Source organism: Dromiciops gliroides, chromosome X (genome assembly GCF_019393635.1).
Source record: "Dromiciops gliroides isolate mDroGli1 chromosome X, mDroGli1.pri, whole genome shotgun sequence".
Taxonomy (NCBI): Eukaryota; Metazoa; Chordata; class Mammalia; order Microbiotheria; family Microbiotheriidae; genus Dromiciops; species Dromiciops gliroides.
In genome coordinates, this window is record NC_057867.1 from 17516472 (window position 1) to 17531677 (window position 15206).

General features: G+C 41.8%; 1 protein-coding gene across 1 annotated transcript in view; it reads left to right on the forward strand.

Annotated features, from left to right (window-relative positions):
* Positions 1 to 15206, forward strand: part of LOC122734197 (telomere-associated protein RIF1-like) — a 147161-nt gene that overhangs the window by 69296 nt on the left and 62659 nt on the right. The window contains exons 2-4 of the mRNA XM_043974940.1: positions 11276 to 11531; positions 11842 to 11958; positions 12658 to 12736. Of these exons, the coding sequence (XP_043830875.1) occupies positions 11284 to 11531; positions 11842 to 11958; positions 12658 to 12736 (444 nt within the window). The 5' untranslated portion in view covers positions 11276 to 11283. The remainder of the gene's footprint in view (positions 1 to 11275; positions 11532 to 11841; positions 11959 to 12657; positions 12737 to 15206) is intronic.

Consider the following 15206-nt stretch of genomic DNA (forward strand, 5'->3'; position numbering starts at 1 on the left):
TCCTCTCTCTTTCCTTCCTTCCTTCCTTCTACTTTCCTTCTTTCTCTCTCTCAAAAATCCCAACTATTCACTCTCATACCCCTGGTCACACTGTCAATGCAGACAGGGCAGACCATGTAGGCTAGCAAACAGCTTCCTAACTATTTATTCCTCCTTCTCACTTAATCAAACTTCCTTGAACCTTCTCAACATACTTAAACCATCTGAAACTAGCAAAGTGGCAGCTTAGCCAATATTTCACTAAAGGACCCCATTTAAAGATAGACCCAGGGTATTTTAATCTGCCTATTACAAATTTCAGGTATTTCTAAGAGCAAATTTATCACATTCACTTTTTCCTTTGTTTACCTGAGGCTGCAGAGAATCCACATTCCAATGGCCCAATTCAAATTCTGAGTAATTTATAATTCTACAACTTCTCCTTCCACAATCTCTCAGTCCCTTCTCTAACCCAAACTAATTTCCCTTTCTTCTTCTTTTGTCAATACAGTTTTGTTTTCTTTTGAAAATATTTCTACTTTTATTTAATTTCACTTGGGACTCCTGCCAATTATTAAAACGTTGCCCTACTCTAGATGTTCTACCCGTCTTTTGCTCAAGGTCTCAGCCAGGTCCGGCCTCTTGACTGAACTCACCGGGCTCCTGTTTTTTTTTTGCTTGTGAGGTCTAATCCAGACCCACAAACACAACAGGTAAACCTAATTCTCCCCCTAGGGGAGTTCCTATATTTTGTTCGGGGTGTCTATTTTGGTTAGGCATCCCCAGATCCTTTTCAACCCCGCAAGACTCAATAGGCCCAGGAGGCACCCTAAGGTGATTCTGTATCTTGTAGCAGGGTGTCTATTCAGTCCTAGTGACCTGTTCAACCCTGCAAAACTCAACAGCCCTTAGGATGATTATAACCAGGGGTTCCCCAATTTCTTTCCAGAAATCCCCCTGAATGATCACCCAGTTTACTCACCAATCTGGGTCTGTGTACACGTTGCAAATCAATCGGGATACTCCTTACTTCAGTCGGAACTTCTGTGTCTGGTTGGCTTTTAAGTCTCTCTCTCTCTTTCTCCGGGCATGGATGCTGAGAAGCCTCACCAAGAGCCAGACCCCTGAACCTGCTGAACTCAGCAGGGACGTCCTTGTTGGGAAGGACAGGCTCCTGAGAGTCTACAAAGATCCTCAAAAAAGATCCCGGACACACCCCCATCTGTTTGGGACAAACTACCTCAGTTTACCCAGATAACTCGAGGAGACCACCAAGTCAAGCAGAGACAGATTTATTACATCCTCATGAGGACGGGAAAAACCCAATTACACATTGAAGTCTTGCAAAGATAGGCCCAATCCTCTAGGTTTTTATAGTAATCTTGAAAAGGACTGTCCCCACATACACCTAGGGTGGATGAGCTCACAATCTAACATCCAATCCTGTCTCACCCAAGATGCGTACCCAGCTCGTGATCCATGTATGGAGACATGTCCAAGAACAAAGGGGAGAAGGGGAAGGGGTACAAGTCTGAGGAATGTCAAAGAAAGAGGGAGGCAGAAATCACTCCCTTATCTGCCATGACAGGGACTAGGATTCTGACATGTGAGAGGGGAGTTTTTTATTACAGGCCATAAACTAAGGTGTAGCTGGCATGTGGGAACTAAGCAGAAGTAAAGTAAATAGTGCTAATTGGTAGAACTGTGACAAGTAATAAAACTTACTGGGGGACTGGATATCTCCCAGACCCCATCCCCAAAGTTTACACAACTGTCCCAAGTCCATTATCTCAACCATAAAACTTAAAGGAGACAGTGAGAATTTGACAAGCAATTAACTTTCAGGCAAAGTGAGAGGCTAGCTATTGGGGGGGGGGGGGGAGTAGGTATCTTTCAGACTCCATCCTCAGAGTTTAATCTGACTCAAATCCATAATTGTCCCACACAGGGTACAAACAATTCAAGTCCAAGGTAGATTAATGAAGGGGGTGGGAGAACAGTGTTGTGGCCAACCCTGATGTAGCTTCAGGCTACCTCCCCTCTCAGTCTCAGGGACTGAACATGCCAGGTATTGGCCCAGGGCCAAAACCTAGTCAGTGTTTGAGGGTGGATGTCAGTGGAGCCCTTTCTAACCCTAGGACCAGAGCTTGAAATCTGAAGCCACTGATGTCTCTATCCTTAATGCTGGGAAGGGTCATAGAAAATTAGAAAACACTCAGGGAATTCTGTTTTTTCTATACTCAGTGGATTAAGCTTATTGCAATTTAATTATCATCAATTAAAAAACATAAATGCTGAAATATACTAATGATTTAATAATCAGTTTTTATTTCACAAATATTAAAATCGCCACTGTGTTGATATTCTGATAAGGAGTGGTCTCTTAGATCACAAGATGACCGGACTTTTTAGAGATCTCCAAAGATAGACTGTATGTTGTGGGAATTACAGTAAAAATGGTGTGTCTGGAAAGGCATTAGGAAACAGGAAGACATAGGAGACCCTTCCTATAGGGAAGGGAGAACTAGGAGTGTTCTTATGCCCCCAGATTGTCAGAGATGGAGGGTGTATGATAAGAGCTCCCATTTATAAGGTACCTTAGGGCTCGTAAAACCCTTGAGAAATATTATCTCATCTGAAACTTAAAACCAACTAATGAGCTAGGTGATTCTATCATTGCCATTTTATACATGAGAAAACTGAGGCAAAGAGCAGTTCAATGAATGAGAGCCCAGAGTCACTAACCTAATGTAGTTTTTGAGTCTGGGCTTGAATTCAAGTCTTTCTGAATCCCTTTGCAGGGACCTAGATGCTGCACCACCTAGCTCCCTATGTTGTGAGTTGAGAGGGGTCGTCCAACCCACACTCACAAAATAAACTAGATGGGAAATTGTCTTTGCTTAAAAATGTATGTTTTTCTGTGTTCAGTGGTTTGAAGTACAGGCAGCCATGATAATTTGAGAAAAATAAACAGGAAACATGCTTATGATTTGATATACAACTTTTATTGCAACTGTACTGAAATCATCAGCACTGTTCTGATATTCTAAATTCGAACTCAGGATCTTAACCATGAAACCCAGGAGAAAAGATGAGAACACTTGGAATGTTTCTTTGAAAATGAGCTAGAATAAAAATAATTCCATGCAAGCTGGTGATAAATTAAGTAAATTTGGTGCAATAAATGGAATGAATTCATATTTATATAATGAGCCTTACTCTCATAGAATTGGCTCAAAGATGAAATAATATACACACCCAGTTGGGTGTAGAAATCTTTCTTACCACATAGCAAAGGAGGAGAAGAAGGGGATAAGAGAAGAGGAGGGCTGATAGAAGGGAAACAAGATGAAAGTAAAAGTCTGAAGACTTTTGAGAATGGACAGGATGAAAGGAGAGAGAGAGTAGGATAAACAGATAAAATAGGATGGAGAGAAAACTATAGTTAGTAACCATTCCTGTGAACATAATTTTAAAGCAATTTCTCTGATAAAGACCTCATTTCTCATATGTAGAAAACTAAGTCAAAGTTGTAGCAATAAGAGCCAGTCCTCAGCTGTTAATGGTCAAAAGGTACGAATGGACAGCTTTCAAAGTAATCAAAGTTATCTAGTCATATACAATTTCTCTAAATGACTATTGATAAGAGAAATGCAAATTAAAACAACTCTGAGCTACCACCATATACCTATCAAATGGGCTAATATTGCAGAAAAGTAAAACACTAAATGTTGGAGGGGATGTGGGAAAATTAAAACACTAATGAACTGTTGGTGAAGTTATATTCTGATTCTACCATTCTGTTGAATATTTTGGGAATTATGCCCAAAGGTCTATAAAACTATGCATTCCTTTTAACCCAGCGATACCATTACTAGGTGTGCATCCCAAAGAGATAAAGAACAAAAATATGCACAAAAATATTTATAGCAGCTCTTTGACTAGTAGCAAACAATTGTAAATTAAGGGGATGTTCATGAATTGGGGAATGACTCAACACATAGTTGTATATAAGCGTTATGGAATTATAGGAAATTAAATATGGCTTAATCTGCCTGTCTCCTACAAAAAATAACAAATAGATCAGATAAATTAATCTTACTTCCTAAAGGAAGTATTTCTTTCCCACCACTCACACTGGGAATAGGAAGGAATCTATTCCTAAAAATTACCACTGGAAAAACATTTCCAAAGAACCCATTAATATAGGCAAAAAATGAGGTACTGGGAGAGTGAAAGAGAAAGGAATGTGATGCAATGGCAGTAGAGATTGGTGCCCCAGGTCAGAGCAAAGGGACCCAGGGACATGTAAAGACAATAGCATCACTGCTCTTGATCTGGGTTGGCTTTTCATTCCACTAACCATGCTCTCTAATGGGGAGTTGTTTGGCCAGCCATGGTCAGAGCCAAAGGATCTCCCCAATCAGCATGAGTTCTCAGGCTCTTATTATTTGTCCCCTCTAGGGGCAGCTAGGTGGTACAGTGGATAGGGAACTAGGACTAGAATAAAAAAGATCTGAGTTCAGATGCAGCCTGAGACCCTTACTAGCTGTGTAACCCTGGGCAAGTCACTTAACCCTTATTTGCCTCAGTTACTCATCTGTCGAATGGATACACACTGGAGTAGGAAATGACAAAGCACTCCAGTGTCTTTGCAAGAAATGGTCACATACCAAAAAAAAGTGGTCACATAGAATTGGACACAACTCAACAACAAAAACAACAACAATTAGCAACCTGACAAACCAGCAACCCTCCTGAGTTCCAGTTCTCACTGGATCCCATGCTCCAGCTGTATACCAACTGTGAGCTGAGACCCTCGCCCCAGAGCTCCTGGAGCTGTACCTGAGAACCAATCCTGAGGGATGGGAATTGAGCATGTCCTGCTCATTCTTCTTATACTTCTTCTCAAAGAAGGACTTAAACTGGGAATGTCCCAGAATTCCTGAGACAATGGGGCCTTTATATAAGGGAATTCTAAGATGTAGGAGAAAAGAGAACTTGTAACACTATTAATGACTGTGTTCTAGTCATGGAGTGCTATGGATTTCCTTATGGCCCTTAGAGGGGGTCTCATCTACATCTCTCCATTTTCTTTAGCTAAGCAGAACAAAAATGTTGACTTTTCTTTCCATAGAAGAGTGAAATATGTCTCATCTCAACGGATTTACACAATGAAAATAAGATAACTTCAAAGGGCAATACATGTTACAATTCAAGCTTTGTAAAACTTCAGTTAACTAAGTGAATGACTTGTTGCTTTTACAAAAATATTTTAATCCAGAAAACTGATTTTTCCAGAAAAGATATCCATACTTTTTTAGACAAACGTTGGAACTGAGTTTGTTACACAGGGAAATTGTTAACAGAATCATTTTGTTAACATTAAAACAATGAAAAAAAGGGGCAGCTAGGTGGCGCAGTGGATAGAGCGCCGGCCCTGGAGTCAGGAGTACCTGAGTTCAAATCCGGCCTCAGACACTTAACACTTACTAGCTGTGTGACCCTGGGCAAGTCACTTAACCCCAATTGCCTCACTAAACAAAAAACAAAAAAAACCCCCAAAACCCCCCAAAAAAAAACAATGAAAAAAAAAGCAATTTTTGTACAGTGTAGGAGTCATTCAAAGTAACTGTCTTGGAATGCAATATTACACTTTCTTTCACACCATGGCAATGTGACCCAAAAAGCCTTTAGATAGCATTATTTTGTCCATTGTTGGCTGCTTTCTAATGCCTTTTGAATAAATGTGCAGAAGCAAATGATACAATAAACACAGAACATTTGTCAAAAATGAGTTAATACCAGGGGCAGCTAGGTGGTGCAGTGGATAGAGCACTGGCCCTGGATTCAGGAGGACCTGAGTTCAAATCCGGCCTCAGACACTTGACACTTACTAACTGTGTGACCCTGGGCAAGTCACTTAACCCCCACTGCCTCACCAAAAAAACCCAAACAAACAAACAAACAAAAAAATACTAAAGACAGCACATGTCCTAAGGTGCAATCCTAGGTTACAATGCAGCAGCCAAACATAAAGCCTTATGAAATATTGAGCTCTACCTTAAATATATAACTAGAAACTTTTTAATCTTGCCTAATTTTGATAAGGTAGAAATATCATTTTTACTCCAGTACACTACCTTTATAGGGAAAAAAGTGTGTGTGTGTGTGTGTGTGTGTGTGTGTATGTGTGTGTGTGTTTGTCTCTGTACATATGTATATGAAATAGCTTTTCAGAAATTATGAAGCTTTGGGGCTTTAAAGTGTCAAGAAAGCTAAGATTTTAGGAAACAACTCCGCCCCTGCCCCTTCCCTAACTCCCAACACCCACACAAAAGCCAGTGAAATTTCTACTCACACTTCTTGAAGACTTGTTGAGTTTCATGATGCCTGACCTATTCTAGCTGTCCTACAACCCAATCATAGGTTTAAACCCTCAAGTTTGATGGTTTACCTGACCTGGAGTTTAAACATTATAAACCTACCCCACTTTAGGGATAGGAAAACTGAGGCCTAGGTAGCAGAAGAAAGGGGCTGGGAGGACAGAATCCAGATCCAGGCTTTTCCACTATACCATATTAGGGCTATCCATGTTGGTATTGAGGTGTTCAGCTGAGTCTGAGTCTGAGTCTGACTCTTCCTGACCCCATAGACCAATGCAGGCCCTTCTGTCCTCCACTTTCTCTGAAAGTCTGTCCAAGTTCATTTTATAATCTGGGGTCAAATCTTCCCTGCATTTTTGCCCAGGCTGGTTGCAGGTCCTGGACTGTGAGATGGGGTACTATGTTTCACTATTGCATAAGAGGGGAGTCTCTCTCAGGAGCCCCTGCAAATTCAGCCATGCTGCTGGGGAGAGCCAGGGAGGCAGCAGCTCCCCGTGAAGGACGTGCCCCAGGGTCTGCTCTCTGACCAACAGCTTTTGCTGAGCACCCATGTAAGCTGGTCACTCACCTGCCCCTGTCCCTGGAAGGGAACTTGTGCTGACCTTCCACAGGCCCAAGATGCCCAAGGGCCCATGTGTCCAGGTGATGGGGCAGTAAAAATTTAAGTACAAGGTACATTATCCAAGTGAGACTGAGAAGAGCACAGCCCCAGAAGAGGGCTTTGGCCAACCCTGAGGCACCTCCTGGGGCACCAACTTCCCTCCCTTCCCCAGAGCCTTGGCTGAGCCCAGCAGCCCCAGCAGCATCCTTAGTAAAACCAAGCACAACTGCAGATGGCCCAATAGCCTCATCTCCAACCTCAACCTCCCCAGGAGCCCCATTCTGCACCACCTCCTCTGCCACTTGTGCCTGTTGCCTGAGCCAACCTACTGCCTGTGAAAGTCCTTAGATTAAAAAGGCCGAGGGCTGCCCCTGCATCTGGTGCCATCTTTAGTCCTCCCCATGTATATCTTGTCACTGGACCCAGATGGCTCCAGAGGAGAGTGAGATTGGTGACTTTGCACAGTTCTCCTTCACTTGAATACAATTCACTGCAAGGCATGACATCACCTCCCAATGTCATGGTTCTCTTTGAGAATGAAAAACAAACAACAACAGTCAATGATGCACCAACAGACTCCTAGCCAGCTCCAGAATCCCCAAGATACACAAACTCTGTTCGAGCCTCCTATATATCTCCAGGCAACCCTTCCCCGCAACCCCAGCAGCAACCTCAATCCTAGGCACTGCAGACCAGGGGCCCTATCCACAGTATTATATTCAAAACAGTAAAGGGTTAATTGGAGAGGAATTGAAATAGTCTCCATTTTGTCACTCCCCAATTAAAATTTGGCCCCTACAATTTCCTTTTGTAAATACCTGCATTGGTAAGACACATGAAAAGGCAATTTTCAATAAAATGCAAGTAGTCAGCAGACCCCAAAGCCTGGCATGTCACAGGATGGGGAGGCCTTAGAACATGGAATGTCAGGGCTTGTAGAGACCTGAGAACACACAGAGAATGCCTAGGCTAGGAGTTGCCATGGAGAAGAGAATGCTGGGAGGGCACCTGAATGGAAGGCTATCAGAGGGAGAAGAGCCCTGATGCCAGGGAAGTCAGAGTGACCTCTAACATCACAGAAGAGGATGGAAAAGCTCCTGTTATCCTCCTCATAAAGCAGTCAGCTGGCTGCCACTATCACTCCTTATATTACAGGAGAGGACAGGGAGGGTCATACAGGTCCAGGGAATGGCCCAGGGCCTCAAACCTAGCCTGTGTCTGAAGGTGAGTGTAATTGCAGCCCTTTCTGAGCATAGGGCCGGGGCTCTAAACCCTGAGACATTGATGTCTCTGTCCTCAGGGCTGGGAGAGTGTGGTGGTGAGGGCAGGGGAGTGTCCTAGAAAATTAAAAAAAATACTTGGGGGAATTCTGATATTTTAACAAATTTATTTTTTCTTTTAATTACCCCATTGTGTAGGGGGGGGGATAGTATCATTTTTAAAACAACAACTAAAGGGCAGCTAGGTGGCGCAGTGGATAAAGCACTGGCCCTGGATTCAGGAGTACCTGAGTTCAAATCCAGCCTTAGACACTTGACACTTAGTAGCTGTGCGACCCTGGGCAAGTCACTTAAACCCCATTGCCCCGCAAAAACAAAACAAAACCCCCAACAACTAAATATGATTAGTGGATGATGTAAAGAAATGGGGATTGGTCTCCTCTCAATAAAAATATAATGGTCACCATTCAAATTACATTCCTCTGGACCTGTTTGGGGAAAAAGGTCTCCTCTCCCCCCCCCATCTTGTCATTTCTGTCCCTCTGTCCCTCTCTTTTTCACAGAAAGCCACTGCCACAATCAATTAATTTCATCCACATCCTGACAATATGTCCAACACAATGAAACTGCTGGGCACCTCTCCCCTACATATCGTAAATCACCTGAGGTAACAAGCTTAGATTATAAATTATGGAGCATCACAATAATAAGTTTCACCAAAAAATGAGACCAGAATTGATTCAACTCTACCTGACATCCCATAGAACCTCAACTGACAATTTCATTCTAGTACAATTCACCCAAGAACCATCCACTCAGTGCATTCCACATTTTCCCTCCTGTTCCTAAGCCATTCCACCACAAAGTGCATATATATGTATATATGCTTGTATATATATGTATATATGTATCTCCAAATGGTAGTATATAACAGGTTTTACTTTATTTTGTATGAATCCCCCCAATTTCTTAACTAGATGGCTAAATCAAACTCGCTAACCTTTTTGGATGATTTCCTTTCTTTTGTATGTTTAACTGAATAACTAATGCAAGGGGGCAGCTAGGTGGCCCAGTGGATAGAGCACCGGCCCTGGAGTCAGGAGTACCTGGGTTCAAATCCAGCCTCAAACACTTAACACTTACTAGCTGTGTGACCCTGGGCAAGTCACTTAACCCCAATTGCCTCCCTTTAAAAAAAAAAAACAACTAATGCAATATCTTCAGTTTTCTAATTAGTTTTCAAAACAATGCTAAAGCTGCGAATTTCTTTCTATCCCTCCCCCCACTTCCAGCCGCAGCACAAGCTTCCAAGCACAAACTTACATTATTTTTTTACAGAAACTTGAACACAGAAGACAATTTCACACATTCACATATGCGACACAAAACTCTCAGACAATTTCTATCCCCTTGAAACTTCCTTTCTCAGTCCTTACCCTGCCCCCCATAGCAGGAACTGCCAAGTGAAAAGAGAGGGGGGAGGGGGCTTTGAACACATTGTGTTCTCCATTCTGATTTCAGGCCCCTGTACCTGAATTCAAAACTCATTCATTCCAAAATATTTTGTCCTGTTTCTTTTTCACTGTCAGTATAAACAAGGTTCAACTTCTTTCCTGATCCCTTACCTAGAAGGGGCCTGTCCCCTATGGATTTCCCATGAGGCCACTCTTACTCAGTTCCTTCAGCACTGTCCTTGGTGACTTTTCTAATTTGGAGTTCTGGGTCCCCTATAAATCATTTAGCCTACAGACTTTAACTGTCTGGCTTCGGCTGCAATCCAAAACAGCCCACAGTCAAGGCTTTGCCTCAATTTCCCTGGGCTGCTAAAACCATCCCAGAAGTACTCAACACAGCCCTTTTCTTCCTGAGATTCTTCCCTGCTACCCCCTTGGTGAGCTCACCTAATCCATCTGCCTTTGCAACATCTCCTACTGCTGGAGATCCTTTTTTGGAACCACCCAGCCTCCAAGCTCCAGCCCTCCACTTGACCACTGAGAATAGTTCAGTGAGATGTCCTGTCCAAAGAGTACTGGGGATCAGAGGCTGACAGCTCCTTTAAAATCATAATTTCACAATAAATCTGGCTGTGAGAAATATCACTCCTATAACTTCTGGAACTCAGCGTTGGTGATGTGTCCAAGGCTCATTTATTGTCCTCCTGAGAATGGGCCACCCCTTGTGGAGTGAATACCAAAGTCGAGGCTCCAGGCCTTTATTTCCTAGTCCCTAACTGTGACTGGCCCCTCCCCCTTTTCACCGTTATTTCAGTTACTCAGGGGCTACAATCTCCTCACAAAAACTAGCGAATGGGAACACAGTATTTCTTAGCCAATGGGAGAGGAGCTACAGGGACAGCGGTTCAATTATTCCCTTATATGGGCATAGCTCAGGAGCAGATATAAGTGCGACCAGACCAGGGCTTCCCTGAGTCATGTGATTCTGTTTGCGGGAGCAGGTGGAGGCCATGCAGACGGTTTTCCTCAAACAGGTAGGGATTGAGAGGAGACCAAATCCCCATTTCCTCATAGTTACACATTTTAAAGCTGAATCAGGGACATCTTTAGCTTGTTTTGAAGAAAATAATTTTAATGCAACTAGTTTTCTTAGAGGAGGGTAACTTACAGTTAAGCTGAAGGCTCATCCCTCCTTCGTTTCCAGGGAGGGGGAGAGAGCACTAAGAAGTCTGGGTTATTCCTAGAAATTCATTATTAATAATTATTTTTTCAAAAACAACAACAAAAAGAAGGGTATCCTATTCGTAAGATGGGGAGGAGGTTAGCAATAATGTTCAAACTCCAGGTGAGTTGAACCATCAAACATGAGGTTTCAAACCTGTGTTTGGGTTATAGCACAGTTTAAAGAAGCCAAGCATGACCAGAATCAATAATTTACCAACAAATGGGAATAGAAATTACATTGGTTTTTGTGTAGGTATGGTGGGAGGGAGGGGAAGGGGGAAAGGTAAAGTTGTTCTCAAAAATCTTTGTTTTATTGACACTTCATAATTTCTGAAAATGTATATATGTACGTATATATTTTAGATACATATATATTTATATACACACGCATGCCCATTTTTTCCCATAAAGTTAGTATAATGGAGGAGAAAAGTTCCCACTGGTCCCTCTTCCGGCCCCTTGCCCGCATCGGGCGCCTCCCCTGGTTGAAAAGAGCCCGGGAAATTCTCACGTCGTTGGCGCCGGACGCGGGTGGCGGCGGGAGCGGAAGCGGCAGCGGGGCCGGCGCATGTGCGGGAGAGCAGCCAGGTGCCGAGCCGCTTGGCTTGGCCTCCCCCCCACCGCAACCCCTCCAAGATAGGGAGTCGGAAACGCGGCCTGAGGGCGGGTAAGTGTAAAGGAGGGGGCGGGAAAGGACCGGGCGGGCACACATGTGTACGTTCGTGTGTGCGTGTGCGTGTGTGCGTGTGTGCGTGTGCGTGTGTGTGTGTCCGTCCGTGGGTGGGTGTGTATGTGCGCGTGTCTTGGTCCGTGCGCAGCGGGGTGCGGGTGTTGCTGATGGGGGTTGGGGGCCAGTCGTGCGCGCGTTTCAGGGACGCCGCTGGGGGTGGGGGTGTCGGTACTTTGTGTGTGTGTGTGGGGGGTCGTCTCACAGTGACGGTCTTCTAAGCCTCCCCCCACCCCTTCCCCCACCAAAGTGTAGCCATCATGACCGCCTCCCAGGACCGTAGTACTCTGACCCCACTGCTAGAAACCCTGGAGGATGCCACCGCCTCTGTGGGCGAGCAGGTGGATGCCTTCCGGACCCTGGCCAGGTAAATCTCAGTTGATCTTCTTTCTCCCGTATGTTTCCTTGAAATCATAGTTAGGCTTGGAGCGGGAGGGGAGAGCGGATTGAAAAGGGAAGGGTTCCTATAAGATCCAGCTTGTGAGCTCATCCTAGAGATGGGAGGTCAGGTGAGAGGTGGTTAAGAATTTTGTGTGTGTGCTTGTGTCTCTCATTTATTGAGGTTGAAAAGATCTAGTGTTTTTCCGGAAAAGACTTGCCTGAAGGGTTATAGAGGGTTAATTTATGTTTGGGGAACACATTCACACATTTGTAATTATTTGTGCAACTGGACCATTCTTTTTGAATGTTGCAAAAATATTTTTGAAAATTTAGTGCAAAACTAGTTAGATGATTTTTTTTGAAATGTTGTACCACATTAGTAAACCCTATTTTATTTTTTTAGCCAATAGCTTTATTTTAATATTCCTGATTATAAGCTGGTGCCATCTTTGTACAGTATTTAAAGTTTTATCACTTTATCATTTGATTCAAAAGTATTCTGAAGTTTAATTTTACAGGCTTACAATCTTAGATCTTGGTGGCAAATGTCTACTAATACGAGTACTGTGTATTTCAGTACAAGAATGACTTAAGGAATGAAAATATAAGTCTTATTTAAGAAAGGAATCAACATTTCTAGTAAGTGTAAGAGTGATTAATTTTTTTCCTCCCCATATTCTTGAAGTGAATTGACTGGAGAAGAAGGAAAAGAATTCATTGTAGAACTCAAGAAACAGATTCCTCGCCTTTATAAAGCATTTAAGGTTTGTAATTCATGAAGTTCATTAAAATGTTATACAAATTTTTTGAGCTTTTATTTTCACAACTAATTTCACAGTAATAAAACTATTAAGGGGCAGCTAGGTGGCACAGTGGATAAAAGCACCGGCTCTGGAGTCAGGAGTACTGGAGTTCGAGACACTTAACACTTACTAGCTGTGTGACCTTGGGCAAGTCACTTAACCCCAACTGCCTCACTAAAAAAAATAAAAATAAAAAAAAAATAAAACTATTAATAACGTTGGGCACATTAAGTTAGAAAGTAAGAATTTTATAATTAGGATTAGATTTAAAATTGAAGGGACCTTAGAGGACATCCAGTCAAACCCCTTCACTTTTTTTTTTTACATATAAGGTATTTTATTTTTCCGTTACATGTAAAGATAGTTCTCAACTTTTGTTTATACAAGCTTTACAATTTCAGATTTTTCTCCCTCCCCTCCCTCCCCCCTCCCCTAGACAGCAGGTAATCTGATATAGGTTATATCTATATATCTATATACATATACATATAGATATATATCTATACACATACACACATATATATATATATATACACATAATAACATTAATCCTATTTCTGCATTAATCTTGTTATAAGAGAAAAAATCAGAGCAGTAATGCAAAACCTCAAAATAGAAAAAAACCACAACAGCACCCAAAACAAAAGAAATAGTATGGTTCAATCAGCATCTATACTCCACAGTTCTTTTTTTTTTTTTCTTGGATTTGGAGATCCTCTTCTATCATGAGTTCCCTGGAACTCTTCTGTACCATTGCATTGGTGAGAAGAATATAGTCCATCACAGTAGGTCAACACTCAATGTTGATGATACTGTGTACAATGTTCTTCTGGTTCTGCTCATCTCACTCATCATCAGCTCACATAAGACCCTCCAGGTTTCTCTGAACTCCTCCTGCTCATCATTTCTTACAGCACAATAGTATTCCATTGTATTCATATACCACAACTTGTCCAGCCATTCCCCAATTGATGGGCACCCCCTCAACTTCCAATTCCTTGCTACCACGTAAAGAGCAGCTATAAATATTTTTGTACATGTGGGTCCCTTTCCCCTTTCCATGATTTCTTTGGGAAAAAGACCTAAAAGTGGAATTGCTGGGTCAAAGGGTATGCGCAGCTTTATTGCCCTTTGGGCATAATCCCAAATTGCTCTCCAGAATGGTTGGATCAGTTCACAGCTCCACCAACAATGCATTAGTGTTCCAATTTTCCCACAGCCTCTCCAACATTTATTATCTTCCTTTTTTGTCATTTTAGCCAATCTGATAGGTGTCAGGTGGTACCTCAGAGTTGTTTTAATTTGCATCTCTCTAATCATTAGAGATTTAGAGCATTTTTTCATATGGGAATAGATAGCTTTGGTTTCTTCATCAGAAAACTGCCTGTTCATATCCTTTGACCATTTCTCAATTGGGGAATGACTTGGATTCTTATAAATTTGATTTAGTTCCCTATATATTTTAGAGATGAGGGCTTTATCAGAAGTACTGGCCTCAAAAATTCTTTCCCAGCTTTCTGCCTCCCTTCTAATTTTGGATGCATTGCTTCTGTTTGTACAGAAATTTTTTAATTTAATATAATCAAAATCATCCATTTTGCATTTTATAATATACTCTATCTCTTGTTTGGTCATAAACTGTTTTCCTTTCCAAAGATCTGATAGGTACACTATTCCTTTCTCTCCTAATTTACCTATGGTATCACCTCTTATGTCTAAATCATGTATCCATTTTGACCTTATTTTAGTATAAGGTGTAAGATGTTGGTCTATGCCTAATTTCTGCCATACTATCTTCCAGTTTTCCCAGCAGTTTTTGTCAAATACTGAGTTCCTATCCCAGAAGCTGGAGTCTTTGGGTTTATCAAACACTACATTACTAGTGTCATTTACTACTGCATTTCCTGTGCCTAGCCTATTCCATTGATCTACCACTCTATTTTTTAGCCAGTACCAGATAGTTTTGATGACTGCCACTTTATAGTAAAGCTCCAGGTTTGGTATCACTAACCCACCTTCCTGTGAATTTTTTTTCATTATTTCCCTGGATATTCTTGATTTTTTGTTTTTCCAGATGAATTTTGTTATTATTTTTTCTAGCTCTATAAAATAATTTTTAGGTAGTCTGATTGGTATGGCACTGAATAAGTAAATTAATTTAGGCAGTATTGTCATTTTTACTATATTAGCTCTGCCTATCCATGAGCAATTGATATCTTTCCAATTATTTAGATCTGATTTGATTTGTGTGAAGAGTGTTTGGTAGTTGTGTTCATAGAGTTCCTGGGTTTGTCTTGGCAAGTAGACTCCCAAGTATTTTATATTATCTACTGTTCCTTTAAATGGAATTTCTCTTTCTATCTCTTGCTGCTGGACTTTGTTGGTCATGTGTAGAAATGCTGATGATTTATGTGGATTTATTTTATATCCT